The sequence below is a fragment of the Syzygium oleosum genome, unplaced genomic scaffold (assembly GCF_021117445.2).
Source record: "Syzygium oleosum isolate NSW1041296 unplaced genomic scaffold, Sole_v2.1 Sole_v2.01, whole genome shotgun sequence".
NCBI classification, from domain to species: domain Eukaryota; kingdom Viridiplantae; phylum Streptophyta; class Magnoliopsida; order Myrtales; family Myrtaceae; genus Syzygium; species Syzygium oleosum.
This window is the reverse complement of record NW_026607485.1, coordinates 9,549,959-9,564,560: the sequence shown is the minus strand read 5'-3', so window position 1 is coordinate 9,564,560 and position 14,602 is coordinate 9,549,959. Positions and strand designations below refer to the sequence as shown.

The 14,602-nt window shown below is 40.3% G+C and overlaps 1 protein-coding gene and 1 pseudogene across 1 annotated transcript; both read right to left on the bottom strand.

Annotated features, from left to right (window-relative positions):
* Positions 1-960: 960 nt before the first annotated feature.
* LOC115677655 (protein SIEVE ELEMENT OCCLUSION B-like) lies at positions 961-2,922 on the bottom strand (annotated as a pseudogene).
* Positions 2,923-9,945: 7,023 nt separating this feature from the next.
* On the bottom strand, positions 9,946-13,706 carry LOC115663552 (protein SIEVE ELEMENT OCCLUSION B-like). Its single transcript, XM_030585546.2, has 7 exons — positions 13,476-13,706; positions 13,157-13,231; positions 12,370-12,785; positions 12,149-12,240; positions 11,856-11,986; positions 11,200-11,664; positions 9,946-10,719 (listed from the first exon to the last, which is right to left on the bottom strand). The coding sequence occupies exons 1-7, from the start codon at positions 13,704-13,706 to the stop codon at positions 10,180-10,182; spliced, it is 1,950 nt and encodes a 649-aa protein (XP_030441406.2). The 3' UTR covers positions 9,946-10,179.
* Positions 13,707-14,602: the final 896 nt, after the last annotated feature.

The following is a 14,602-nucleotide window of genomic DNA, read 5'->3' as shown; positions in this document are numbered from 1 at the left end:
GAGCTTAAAAAATAGTGTTATCACTACACACTAACGAGAAACTAAGTGCTGAATCTATAGTCCAAACGTGTAAAGACTTAAGAAAGGACTTCGATCTACTACGTTCAACACTCTCCATGAAGACAGTAGAGAGCACAAAGCCGTCAAACCCTAATAGTCCTCTCTTACATGTTGAATAATCGGCTGCACAGTTGTAGCATATAAGCCGAGTGCAGGCGATCCATTGGATCGTATGAGTTTAGGCCGGCCTCCACGTGATCCATTCGATCGGCTCCACTGGGCCGAATGCGTCGGGTACAGCCGATTTTCGATTGGAGTCGCTAGGGTTTGCTATCTATGTGCTGTGGCTGCCTTTGGGGATCATGCAAGAATGTGTTGTTGCCGGGGTTCATCGTGGATAACCGGAAAGGACTAAGCCGTGCATGTCGACGTTGAGAGTCTAGGTTCGGCCAAATCCATCAAGCTAAGGGATGAACGGGGCATTGTATAAAATTTCATGAAACAAATCTCGAGTATTTTAAAAGGTTAAATTATTAGATGAAGCGTAATTTGAGATTTAAATGTTTTAACAAATAGAAAAAGGTAATGTAATGAACGGAAATGATCGTAGGAGATGGAAATAACATCAGAAGCTCTCGATGTTATCACAAGAAAGTCTTATTTTTGTGCGCCTCATAAATGTAATCAATGAACCCTAGTAGGATCATAAAGACTTTTATCCGGGGCACCCGGTGTCTGCATGCAGAGTTCATCAAGTTCTGCACAGAACACGTACAACCCAGTTAAAGATCATAAAAACCTTTAGTCATAGCACACCGTGTCAAATCAAAAGCAACATCTACCGCGATAACGCGACCGACCTAAACATTCGTGTTTATTCTGGAGTGCCGAACAAAGGCGTCGGGCAAGATGGCCTCATTGGCTGGTCACCATGGCAGCATTCAAAGGTGACGGCGGTCTTCATAAACTTGATGCACTCCAGTATGTTGCCGGCTCTGGTGCTGCTGTGACAGCTCTCCGGTATGTTGCCGACTCGGCTGCTGCGACAGCACTGTCTCGAAACCCGTGAGTGCCAAACGAAGGCGTTGGGCAAGATGGCCTCATCGGCTTGTCACCATGGCAGCACCCGAAGGTGACGGTGGTCTTCATGTACCGAGAGCACTTGGCGCACTTGATGCACTCCGCTATGTTGCCGAAGACGTTGGGGATATAGAAATGGTGGCAGTGCGGCTTTTTGACGACCTCATCGTAGTACCTTTTGAAGACGGCCTCGAAAGCCGGTGCCTGAGTCACCCACTTCTGGTGCTGCAGCAGCACTGTCTCGAAATCCATGAGACGAGTACTGACGATCACGCTCGACCCTTTTGCAATGACAGCGAACCCACCGCACTACTTGTAGCTGGTGTAGAGTTCAAGCACCTCCTGCGCCAGGGAATCGTAGACGTCTGAACTGGCCTTCATCTTCAAGGACAGGCAGCTCTCGAGGCGGGTTCTCTCTCTTGGTGCTGATGTTGAGGGCCTTATAGGGGCCAAGATAGCCGTTGATCTCGGTCAGGTATTTTTCAATATTTTGAACAGTCTGGAAGTCTTCGGCTGAGCCGTACAAGAATATGAGCTCCTCCCTTTCAAACTGGCCAACAATTAAGACACAGGCCATGTCGAAAGAACAAGATCATAAGTTGATTACGTGAGAAATTTGTTAATCTATCTTGCAAATGATTCCTCTGTGAATTTGATACGTGTGACGTTAGATGTGTCTACATTTGTAGATCGGGTGAATTTTACGTGATGTCTGCAACAATAGACGCTTGTTCTACTTGCTTTTGCCAATGGTGTGCGAGTTTGTGCTTGGTCGAGCATGTTAAAGACTAAACCATTAAATAATCTTATCAGATGAAATTATAATTGAGGCTGTGTCTTCTTTTTTCCCTACTTGGAAGAAGATCTCCAACTAGACTTTGATTGTTTGGTTACGCAACATCGCCTAAATGTAAACCAAAACAAAATATATGCGAGTGATATATGTTAGAAAGTCCAACCCAAAAGCTTAAGCTATTAGGTGGAGAGAGACCACATGAATATAAAGAGCATTTAGAACCCGTTGTCAATCGATGTGGGATAATTCTTCAACACCCCCACTCACGTGCAAGTCGGATTACGAGGAGCACGTGAAATTTTGACATCGCACATTCACATGGAATTTTTACCACGCACATTCGTGAAAGGGATAGCATTGGCTCTGATACCATGTTAGAAAGTCCAACCCAAAAGCTTAAGCTATTAGGTGGAGAGAGATCACATGAATATAAAGAGCATTTAGAACCCGTTGTCAATCGATGTGGGATAATTCTTCAACAATATATTCAAATTTGTAACGCACCGATCAGAAGCGTGAGAGGAGGAAGATCTGACCGACTAGAGATGGATGATGAAAATATGGCCTATATAATCAAAATCATAGTGCATATGTAATTTACGCTTTGTCCGACATCAGGGAAGACCATGTTGTTCACCACGAGCTTGAGCCAGTTGATCCCTTGCCCGTTCCAGAGTTCCTTGCCCTTTGACTCCGCGAAGGGGAAGGCTTCCCGTCCCCAAAGGTGTATCATCGCCATTGCATCCATGTTCACCACCTTCCCCTGCTGGCTCAGCACGACAACCTTAAGTCTGCTGCGTAAATTGTCCCTTCTTCTGGATGAACTTTGCTGCTGGCTCGCTGACCATGGAGTTGCTTGTGTACCAACGCATCTCAGATCTCTTGTCCAGGAACTTCTTCTGCATCGCCTCATTAAGTTCCTCCACGATGGGAACCCACATAATTTTGTAGTTACTACATTGGAAGGTGTACTCACTGTAGATGCCGGTAAGGGTTTCTTGATCTTCATCCGACAAGTGCAAGTCCAAAATAAGCAGCATCACGATCTTATCCTTGAACTTCCCTACCTTTACCTATAACATGTAGTGATCAAACCATGCTGTTATTTTTCCATTTTGCATGACAACAAAAGAACTATTTAAGAATTTCAAATTCAGTTAATTACTAGTAAGTTGATACGCATTCCCTTCTCGGGACATTGATATACAGTAATGATCAGTAATCAAAGGTCACCGAGGATTATTGGGACTGAGAAGCTAACCGTTGTCCTCTTGCAACATTGATAAACTGTCGACATATCGTTCTTAGTGCAAAACAATTGGGCCATAAGCTCCACAATATCAGTACAATGTTCGGTAATTTTCTTAATCTTCTCATATGAAATTTGCTCCGCTACGTAATGTGAATCACTAAGTTTAAGTATATATGGATCTGACAAAACAATCTGGCTGCACAAAAAGGAATCTGGAGGAGATGCATGAACGCTTCATTCCATGATGAAGACAAATAATGATCTCACCGTGCTTCTCTCTGGGATTTTCCACTTCTTTTTTGAAGGACGCATATTTCGCCATGACTGACAGTATTAAAGTCAAATATTTTCACATCATAAATTGTCCTTTATTTGGTATAAACGACATATCACTGTAAATAAACATAATTAATGTATAAACGGAGGTGGTAAGAATATCTTACAACACTCTTCCCTATTTCATTTTTATTTGCTTATTTGCTATTAATTTTTTCCTCTTTTTTTAATTCTTTTTTCCCCTTTCATCATTCTTTAATTAAATTTTATTAAATAGTAAACTATACTAATAGGGAAAATTTCAAATCAGTACCCAAAGTGGGGTCATTTTCTAAAAAAAGGGTTCAAAGTGAATATAGTGTCAAATAAGGGCCTCAAGTGCCTAATCAGTCTCAAATAGGGGCCCAAAGTGCTCAATCAGTCTCAAGTAAGGGCCTGGGTTCGCCAGTCGGTCAAATGCTCCCTGGCCGACGAGCACGTTACTGTTCCGGCGATCAGAATAAGGGCAGTTTCGTCTTTTTCTTTTCTTTTTTTTTCCTTTTTCTGTTTTTTTCTTTTCCTTTTCCTTTTCCTTTTCCTTTTCCTTTTTTGTTTTTTTTGTCCTTTCTTTCCTCTGCCGGCCATAGCCGGGGGCAGCGGAGGTCACCGGCCTCAAGCTGAGGCCGCCCTCGCTAGCGTCGGGCGAGGGTTGCCCTTGCCGGATCTAGCGAGGGTCGCCCTCGCCCGCCAGACACCGGCAAGGGTCGCCCTCACTCGACTCCGGTGAGGGCGGCCCTCGACTGGGCTGGGCAAGTGAGGGCGACCCTCACCAGATCCAGCAAGGGCAACCCTCGTCCTCGCCCAACGCCGGTGAGGGCGGCCCTCGACTGGGCTGGGTGGGCGAGGGCGACCCTCGCCAGCGTCACGGGAGGGCGACCCTTGCCCGCCCAGCCCAGGCGAGGGCGGCCCTTGCCCGACGCTAGCGAGGGCAGCCTCCGCTTGAGGCCGGCGACCTCCGTCGGCCCCGGCTATGGCCGGCGGAAGGAAAAGAAGAAAAAAAAAACAAAAAAGGAAAAGGAAAAGTAAAAAAAAAAAAACAGAAAAAGGGAAAAAAAAAAGACGAAACTGTCTTTGTTCCTATCGTCAAAACAGTAATGTGCTTGCCGGCCGGTGAGCATTTAACTAGCCGGCGAACCCAGGCCCTTACTTGAGACTAATTGGGCACTTCGGGACCTTATTTGAGACTGATTAGACACTTCATGCTCTTATTTGATACTATGTCCACTTTAGGTCCTTTTTTTAGAAAAAGAGCCTACTTAGGGTCCTTAATTGGAATTTTCCCATACTAATGTACCTAAAATACTAAAATGAGTAAAATTTGTAATAAATATAAATACTAAATATATTAATAAATATTGAATTTATATTATTGATAGAAATATTCGAACATATAAATAGGAATAAATAAAAAAGAAATTGCGTTTTTTTTGTTATTTTGAATTTTTTATGTTAACATTAAAATCAAACAATATTTTCTTTTTATTTATTTAAGAAGTTTGTTAATTGAGAAAAATAATTTTTATATTATGGATAATAGAAATTCTATCCATTTTTATCCTACCTCCCAACGGGATAATTTTATCCGAGCTATATCCTTTCTATATCTGACTTTATCTTGTCTTGTGCGGGTACCAAACACAAGATATGATAAATTTTATCATATCCTAAATTTTATCTTGACTACGAAACATAGCTTGGCATAAAATACGTCAAGAAGAAAGCCCATCATAGATTCCCATTTTTTAAACTCAATGGCGAAAGTTGATTTGATACATAGGTCATGTGGACGATGTGATGGGTCAATTACCCAACATGAACCATATAATTGACAAGGGCTTGGCTTTATGAGGCAAGTTTCATAATTTGTCATTTTACAAATTCGAGAACATTATCGTTCTAACTTTATAGGTGTTGAAGCAAACGCGGAAAAGCAAACACAGAACACGAGGATTTACGTGGTTCGATCACAACGTGATCTACGTCCACGGGCGAGGCAAGACAAGATTCCACTATAATCAAAGAGAGTACAGTTTTCAGAAGTCGAAACAACGACAAAAGCTCACGGCTTACAAAACTCTCTGAAAATAAAATTCTCTCTCACTACTTCAATGAGAAAACCTAGCCGCAATATAAATAGTGCTCCCGAAATTTTTCCTCGGGGGCGTAGCCCCCGAACCCCCCAAGACATTGGTTCGCTTGCTCCAACTCGGGCGGACCACCATAGAGATTTATTCACTTGCTACGAGTTGAGCCTATCGGCCCAACTCTCCGCGTCGCGAACTAAATCTCAATTTTCGAGTCGCACAAAAATATGTCGGGTCGGGTGTTGAACCGGACCGAGAACATAAAATTCAAGACATATTTAACAATAGGGAAAATGACATAAGTGGTCCCTGAACTTTGGTCCAATTTACATTGTGGTCCTTGAAATTTAAATTTCTCTAATATGGTTTTCGAACTTTATCCCGATGTGCAAATGTGATCTCCGAACTTTTGGTACATGTTCAATTTAGTCCGTAAACTATATGAAAATATTCAATATTGTCCTTCGAGTAATTCAAGTTTATGAACAATATTGAACAAATTCATAAAGTGTAGGGACTAAATTGAATATGTATCAAAAGTCCAAGGACCACATTGAACAAATTAAAAGTTTAGGGACCACATTGCACATTGGGTTAAAGTTCAAGGACCACATTAAATAAATTGAAAGTTCATGAACTACGTTGCTCATCAGGCCAAAGTTCATTGATCATTTATGTTAATTTTCCTATTTTATATTTTGGGAAAAGGACACCAAAAACCTAAAATTATGCAGATTAGGACACATTTACCCTAAATTTTTTTCTGTGACACCAAAAATCTCAAACTTTTACCTATATGACACAATTACCCTCCGTCAAAGTTCTGACAATGAGAACCATTAAAAATCTACTCACATGGATGCTAGAAAGCAAATAGTATTGACATGACATTCACGTGACCTAAATGAAATAAAAATAATATTTTTTTGACTGACAAATTATCTAACGGAATCTTGACGGAGGATAAATGTGTCAAATTGATACAAGTTTGGGATTTTTTATGTCACAAGAAAAATTTTAGGATAAATGCGTCACAGTGGGTATAGTTTGGGGGTTTTTTGTGACTTTTTTCCTTATATTCATGTTGTCTATTCAATATACACCAGATACTCAATCAATTGTATGTAAATCCCAACATACCGCCCATTACATAATTCAAACCGGGAGATAGTGATTAGTGACATACAACTTTCAACTTTGATAAATATATTTTTCGGTTCAGGTCGGAAAGGACAAGCCATTTAGATATCATGACCAATCATTGTCATATTGTCACTCATGATTTAAGTGTTTCCAAAGACAACAGGCCTCATTCTTAGACTTTCTGAGAGCCTCCAGATACGAGTTGGTTTATATGCTGTCATATGAGAGAGAAATTACGAATTCGATGCCGCTTCTTAGATCCGCTAGTCGCGAACGATACTAAGTTAGGATCTTCTTTGCGGTATCGAAATCCCAACGTTTTATGGTAAATGTGCGACCTTCGAGAGGGAGAGCAGACAATTTAAATATTACATGTTTGTTGAGCATATTGTAAGCTTATCTAGTTTAAATTAGGGTATTTTCTAGTCAAATTTCGAGTTTCTCACCATCTAATTTCTTAAACTTTCTAGTTATCCTATGTCGTCTATCAATGCAAAGCTTGTTATTTTTCTCGTGTATACTTGAAGTCCAGCCAATTGGTCTCAATCTGTTTGCCCTTGCAAAGCATGACATCAGTAGTGAAAAAAAAAAAACTGTCCATCTATGAATCCAAAAATGAGCAAGGGAAAAGGTAAAAATCATCAAAAATTTCAAATTATGCCAACTGAGACACATTTACTATCATCTTTTTTTTAACACCAAAAATCTCAAACTTGTGCCTATATGGACACTGGAAAATAAATAACGTTGACATGGTGCCCACGTTATTTGAGTAAAATAAAAAAACGACATTATTTTGGTTGAAAAATTATCCTACAGAATCTTCACGAAGGGTAAATATGTCACGTAGGTATAAATTTGGAGTTTTTTATGTCACAAGAAAAAGTTTAGGGTAATAGTTTGGGATTTTTATGTTATGAAAAAAGTTCAGGTACGGACTTAGATATGTGTAGTCGATAATCTTTTCAAATATCTTGGATGATTATCACGTGTTAGCAAGTACAACTGATCAAAATAAGATTATTTGGTAGCCTAATGGTATGAATTAGTATTCACAAATGTGAGACTACGAATTCGAACTTGTTCATTAGATTCACGAGTCGCGAATGGTACCGAGTCACGATCTCCTTTGCAGTATCAAAATTCGAACATTTGATAGCAAGTGGAGCCTTCAAGAGGGAGAGCAGACGATGCAAAATATTATATGGTTGTTGAACATACTGTGAACTTATGTATTCTATATTACTGCATTTTCAGGTCACTTTCGAGTTTCTCACTATCTAATTTCGCAAACGTGTCTAATTCTCCTATGGTCGTCCATTAATTCAAAGATTGTTATTTTTCTCGTATGTACATGAAGTCCAGCCAATTGGTCTTGGTATGGGTGACATCATTGTGCCCTCGCACAGCATGACATCGTTGTTTTAAACGTCATTCCTATGGAAAAACACTGCCGATGCGATAGATTTCGATCAAAGTTTTTTGGGAAAATGACACAAACAGTCTCTGAACTTTTGTCCAATGTATAATTTGGTCTTTGAACTTTTGATTTGTTCAATGTAGTTCCTGAACTTTAGCCTAATGTTCAATATGGTCCTTGAACTTGTAATTTATTCAATGTGGTTCTTGAATATTTGGTATTTGTTTAATTTAGTCCCTGAACTATATAAAACTGTTCAATGTAGTCCATTAACTTGAATTAATGGAAGGACTACATTGAATATTTTCATATAGTCCAAGGACTAAATTGAACATGTACCAAAAGTTCTGGGACTGCATTGAATAAATTAAAAGTTCAGGAACTATATTAAACAATTGGCTACAGTTCGGGGATTACACTGAATTCAATGACCAAATTGCATGTTAAATTAAAATTTATAGATTATTTGTGTCATTATCCCATGTTTTTTAAAATACGTTGGTAAACATGTGATAATTGTCTAGTTGCTGATTGTGATAAGAAGACTGACATGCTATCATCTCTTTTCACGAGGTCGAGTGTGCTACGGGGCACATTCTTCGCGCTCCAAATTTCAACTAGTGGAATTTGATCTTTTGAAATAGGGTTCCGACCATGGAGATAAAACTTATGGAGGAAAAGAAATCTCTACCCATGGACATGTTAATTTATCAAATGATTTATCATCTTTTGAGATAATTTTAATTAGCTTTCGCCCACATACTAGTAAGGCTACAGCCAGACTGCCTCTTCGGGACTTAACTCCGGGCACTACCTTAGGACGACTTAACAAGACCAACAAAGTAGAATAATCGAGATAATTTGTGAAATCACGTATCACTATCTCGTCCCCCTTGGAAAATACATAGCCAAATATATATATATATATATATATATATATATATATATATATCCCTAATTTGAGGATGATAACTATTCACTCGCTCACATCAATGATATACGAGACTTCTATAAATCTTGTTTTACGCCGGCGATGTGTACTTATTATTCTTGTTCGTCCAGTTTCTTGACGAAATCAACATTCATATTTTCTCTCAAGATAAAAATTAAAATGAAGCAATTCATTGTTCAGATCATGTTTAAGGGATCCCAAATTTTAATTCATCTTGGGTTGACGTAGAGGTCTTTCTGATCTCAATTTCTCAAACGTTGCCCTATTCACGGATGCGAATATAAATTTATTTCGCGACCCCTTGATGAAAAGAAAAAGGAACGATTCAACGTAATTGGATGGAAAATTTGGGTTGACAATGAAAGTCATGTTGATCCTCAAGTCTTTCTATGTACTTGGAGTTTCTGAACTCCCCGTCCTCGATCGATTCCTCAATCTGTTCCTATGTTAATTCCTAAATGCAGGATGTCAGCCATCTGTTGGATCATGTGAGTTTAGGGTGGAGAGACATTGCCTTTAATCAGGTATTTGCTAAACTCGGTACATTTCATCCAAGCGGAGAAGCTGGAACGGATTTGGCTTGGCTGTGGGTGACTTTCAGGAAAATTACAGTCGGGATCTCCATGCATGAGATGTTTGACCTAATTTTATTTTACTGATGATGGTCGGAATTTGTCGACATGGAGAGCCTAGGTTTGGCCCATCGATATATGTTATGATATCAAGTTACGGGATGAACGGGAGATAGTGCAAAACTCCGTGAAACAACTATCAAATATTTTAAAAGGTTAAACTATTAGATGGAAGAGTAATTTGAGACTTACACATTTTTACAAATAGAAGAAGGAAATGGAATGCATAGAAATTAATCATACGACATGGAAATAACATGAAAAGCTCTCGTTGCAATCACAATCTTAAAATCTTTTATTCATAATACGCGGTGTCCGCGTGCAGAGTACATCAAGTTCTGCGCAGTGCACGTACAGCCCTGTTACAGGCTCCAACCACACATAATCAAAAGCAACATCAAGCCAACAAGGAAAGAAATAAGGTGAAAACGTGACCGAGCTAAACAGTCCGTGTTTATTCTGGAGCGCCAACAGAAGGTGTTGGGCTCGATGCCTCATTGGCTAGTCAATGCGCACCATGGCAGCACTCGAAGGTGACGGCGGTCTTCATGAGCCGAGAGCACACGGTGCACTTGATGCACTCCGGTATGTTGCCAACCATGTTGGGGATATAGAAATGGTGGCAGCGCGACTTCACAATGACCTGCTTGTAGTGCTCTTGGAAGACGGCCTCAAAAGCCTGTTTCTGAGTCACCCTCTTGATCCACGTCTGGTGCTGTGACAGCACCATTGCGAAATCTGTGAGACGAGCGTTGACGACCACGCTCGACCCTCTCGCGACGATGGCGAACCCGCCTTGCTTCTTGTAGCTGGTGTAGAGCTGGAGCAGCTCCTGCGTCTGGGAATCATAGATGTCCGAAGTCACCTGCATCTTTGAGGAAATGCAATTCTCGAGGCGGGTCAGGAATTGCTCTCTCTTCGTGCTGATTCTGATGGCTATGTGGGAGACTGAATAGTTGATCTTCTCCAGGTATTCTTCAATCTCATGGACAGTCTTGGCGTCTTCAGCTGAGTCGTACAAGAATAGGAGGTCCTTCCTTTCAAACTGGCCGACAATCAAACCAGAGGACATGTCAAAAGAACATGAATAAAAATACTTTTAAGTTAGGAAACTTTTAATCTATCTTGCGAATGATTATTGTGCGAATTCAGTACATGTGACGTTAGATGTGTCTAAATTTTTAGATGGAGTGAATTTCACGTGAACTGTAACAGTAGAAGCTCATCCTACTTGCTTTTGTACATAATATGCAAGTTTGTGCTTGGCCGAGCATGTTAAAAAGACTAAAACATCAAATAATCTTTTCAGACGAAATTATAATTGAGGCCGTGTCGGCCTTTGATTGTTCAGTTGTGTTTTGGATATAACCTAAATATAAATCCAACTAAAAATAGATGTGAGTGATATGTCCAGATTTGTAATGCACCAATCAGAAGCCTAGTAGGAGAAAGGTTCTTCTAATTGGAAATGGACGATGAAAATATTGCCCCGATAACTGAATTCCATACTGCAGTTGTTACTTACGCATTGTTCAATAAAAGGGTAGATTGTCTCGTTCACTACGAGCTCGAACCAGTTGATCCCTTGCGTGTTCCAGAGCTCGCAGCCCTTCGACTCTGTGAACGGGAAGGCTTTCCATCCCCAAAGGTGTATTGTCGTCATCGCATCCATGTTCACCACCTTCCCCTGTTGGTTCAGCACGACAACCTTCGTCTGCTGCCTAAATTGCCACTTCTTCTGGATGAACTTTGCTGCCGTCTTGCTGACCATGGAGGTGCATGTGTACCACTCCATCCGAGATCTCATGTCCAGGAACTGCTTCTGCTTCGCCTCATTATGTGCCTCCACGATAGGAACCCACATAATTTCGTAATTATTGCTTTTGAAGTTGTTCGCATGGTAGATGCCGGTAAGGGTGGCTAGATCGTCGTTCAACAAGTTCAAGTCTGAAATAAGCAGCATCACGCTCTTGTTCTTCAATTCCTCCACCTTTACCTATAACATCTAGTGATCAAACCACGCTGCTGTTTTTGCATGTTTTATGCCAACAAACGAACTATCTAAGAATTCAAATGTAGTTAATTGCTTGCAAGTTGATATGCAATCCCTTCTCGTGACATTGATATACAATAATAACTGGTAATCAAAGTCCGTGAAGATTATTGTACTGAGAAGCTAACCGTTGTCCTCTCGGAACATTGATAAACTGTCAATGAATCGTTCTTGGTGCAAAACAGTGCGGCCATAAGCTCCACAATATCAGTACAAGAATTGGAAACTTCCTCAACTTTCTCATATAAATGTTCCTCCTCTGCATAATGTGAATCACTTTAATTTAGGTACTTTTGTTCCAGATATGGATGTGACAAAAATTATCTGTGTGTATACAAAAAGGAATCTGGAGGAGAGGCATGAACGCTTCATTCCATCTATGAGTGAACAATATTTTGTTTGAAAACAGCAATGATCTCACCCTTTTGCTCAAAATCTTGCACTTGTTTCTTGAAGGATTCAGATATTTTCTTGACCTGCTCCAATAAGGCCGACAGATGTTGCTCTAGGAACCTGTAGTCATCAAAAAACCGGTTGAGCATTGATGTGAAACAGTTTGCAAAAGAGAGAGCGAGCGAGCTTGGAATTAATTCCAAGTCTGTTAATAAAGGTAGTTGAAAGCAACGGTAAGGTATAACATACTCATTGCTCTCGCTAATCATGCTCCTGAACAGAACTGAGCAGCCAAGTACACTGACTATGATGTAATAAAAATTGGCTGATATATCAATCGATACCGACATTTCTCCAGAGTCTTTAGAGTAGCTCATAAACTCAACAACACAGTTGATGAAATTCAAAATCTCCTCGATCAGATTAACAAAAACCTTGATCCGACGTGTGATGGAGGACGTGCCAGTTTGTAAGCCTCTCAACCTGGCCATTTCGCATAAAAGGATGTCTGATGCTTGAATTTGAGCGTGACGCCAGTTCTCGACATAGAATATGGATAAAGCTAATAATGTCAGCACAGCCTTGGCATCCCATGAAAAGGATGACAACTCATCCAAAAGCGATTTCATCGTTTGCTCCACATCGTTGGTTTGCAGGGCCCTAATCTGTCGTGGCGCACATAGTTTTTGACATTAAATGTGGGAAGTAACAAGATCGAGAAGAATACCACAGAAAAGGACGCTAAGAATTTAATAAACCCACTGTTTGCTTCTTTTTTCTTGATAGAATGAGCAATTTTAGCGGCATAGAAATGTGCTTTTACTTTAATATAAGTTGTCATCTAAAATTGATCTCTAAGTAATTTTAAAACAATCTAAAATGGTCTGGAGCTTAGAAATGTGCTTTTACTTTAGTATAAGTTGTAATCCAAAATTAATTTCTAAGTAATTTTATAACAATCTAAAAAAGTCTGGAGCTCTCGGATTTGTATATTTCCACTTTCGACAGAGGAATGTCTTTGCTTATATGAGATTACCTTATCATACAGTTTGTTAATGATAGATGACAAAGCAACAGGAATTGTCAAGCTTATGCTCTGGCCTCGGTTACCCTGGAAAAACGAATTCACTTGTAAGTCCCAACCGTGGAATATTATGAACATAAGAGCATGTAAACATTGTGTATCTTTATAAACTTTGGCTGGACAAGAGTAAAATATGAAATTAATTTGAGGAGGAAAGGCATTTTGCCACGAAAAACTATTGCGCATTAAGATCCAGCCAACTAACCATGTAAACAAGTATATGGAAAAGAGACTATAGCATGAAGTTGAACTTGCTTGTCCACTACTTTACCTTTGCCCGAGTGTTGTCAGCAACATCATTGGCAAAGTCCATAGCTTGATTGACGATTTGCTCGACGAGGCTCAGGTAATACTTGACATTAACTTGTTCTGTGGTAGAGCTTGGCTGGATGGTGACGATCTTCATGAAGTCGTTGTTGCTGGTTTTGAGGAGGTCAAGCAATCCGGTCATGAAGCCATTGTTTCCTGCCACCTCGGTCACGGGGTCACTGTTTCCGGCCATGGCCTTCATTCTGTCCACCCCGTTCGTGAGGCTAATTTTTTCAGTCAGCTTGGTCGTGAGGCTAATGTTTTCGATCAACTCGGTCACGGAGTCATTGTTTCCGGCCATTTTCGGACGCAGGGAAAGGGAAAAAGGAACGAGTGAAGCAGAGAAAGTTTAAGGGTTTCAATGGAGGGAGTGAAGTGAAGGAGGAAGGCTTGTGTGGAGCAAACTGGAGGTCCCTTGTGACCTATTTATAACAATCCGAGGCCACAACACGACAACTTAGGAGCTGGCAAGAACGATTAATTAACGAGTCGTATCGGAGAGATATATATTCTGCCAGCGAAGAGACATGTGCACAACATTTTAAGGACGTTTAATTAACATTGTAACTGAGGGAGTGCGTTACTAGTCAGAAAAACCCAAAGTGGGTGGAGAGTGCTATATAAACATATGGTGAGATCTGGTGTAATAGTGAATTAAGGAATTTTACGTATCAGATACTTAGCGTGGCAATAATACATTAAGAAGCAAGGCCAGCATATCCGGGAGTTTTTGAAGCTCATTCGCAAAAGTTGATTTGGGATGGCAGGTCACGGGGACAATGTAATCAATCAGTCACTTACACTACACGAGCCGCATAATTGACGGGTGCTTTGATTTCGTGAGACATTTTAAGTAATTATCGTTTTGATTTTCAAACGGGATGCATGTCGTAGGCCATGATTGAACCATACAAATCAATTTGTTTCCGCTTATTTTTATTTTTATTTTGCCCTCTGGTGCTTGTTCATACTGTGCATTGCATACTTTTGCATTCCTCGATGATTTCTTTGTTGGAGATGTGTTTCGAGTTTGAGCCCCATGAATGAAATCCGACCCAAATTGAAGTGTGTGGCTATTCGACCCCTATA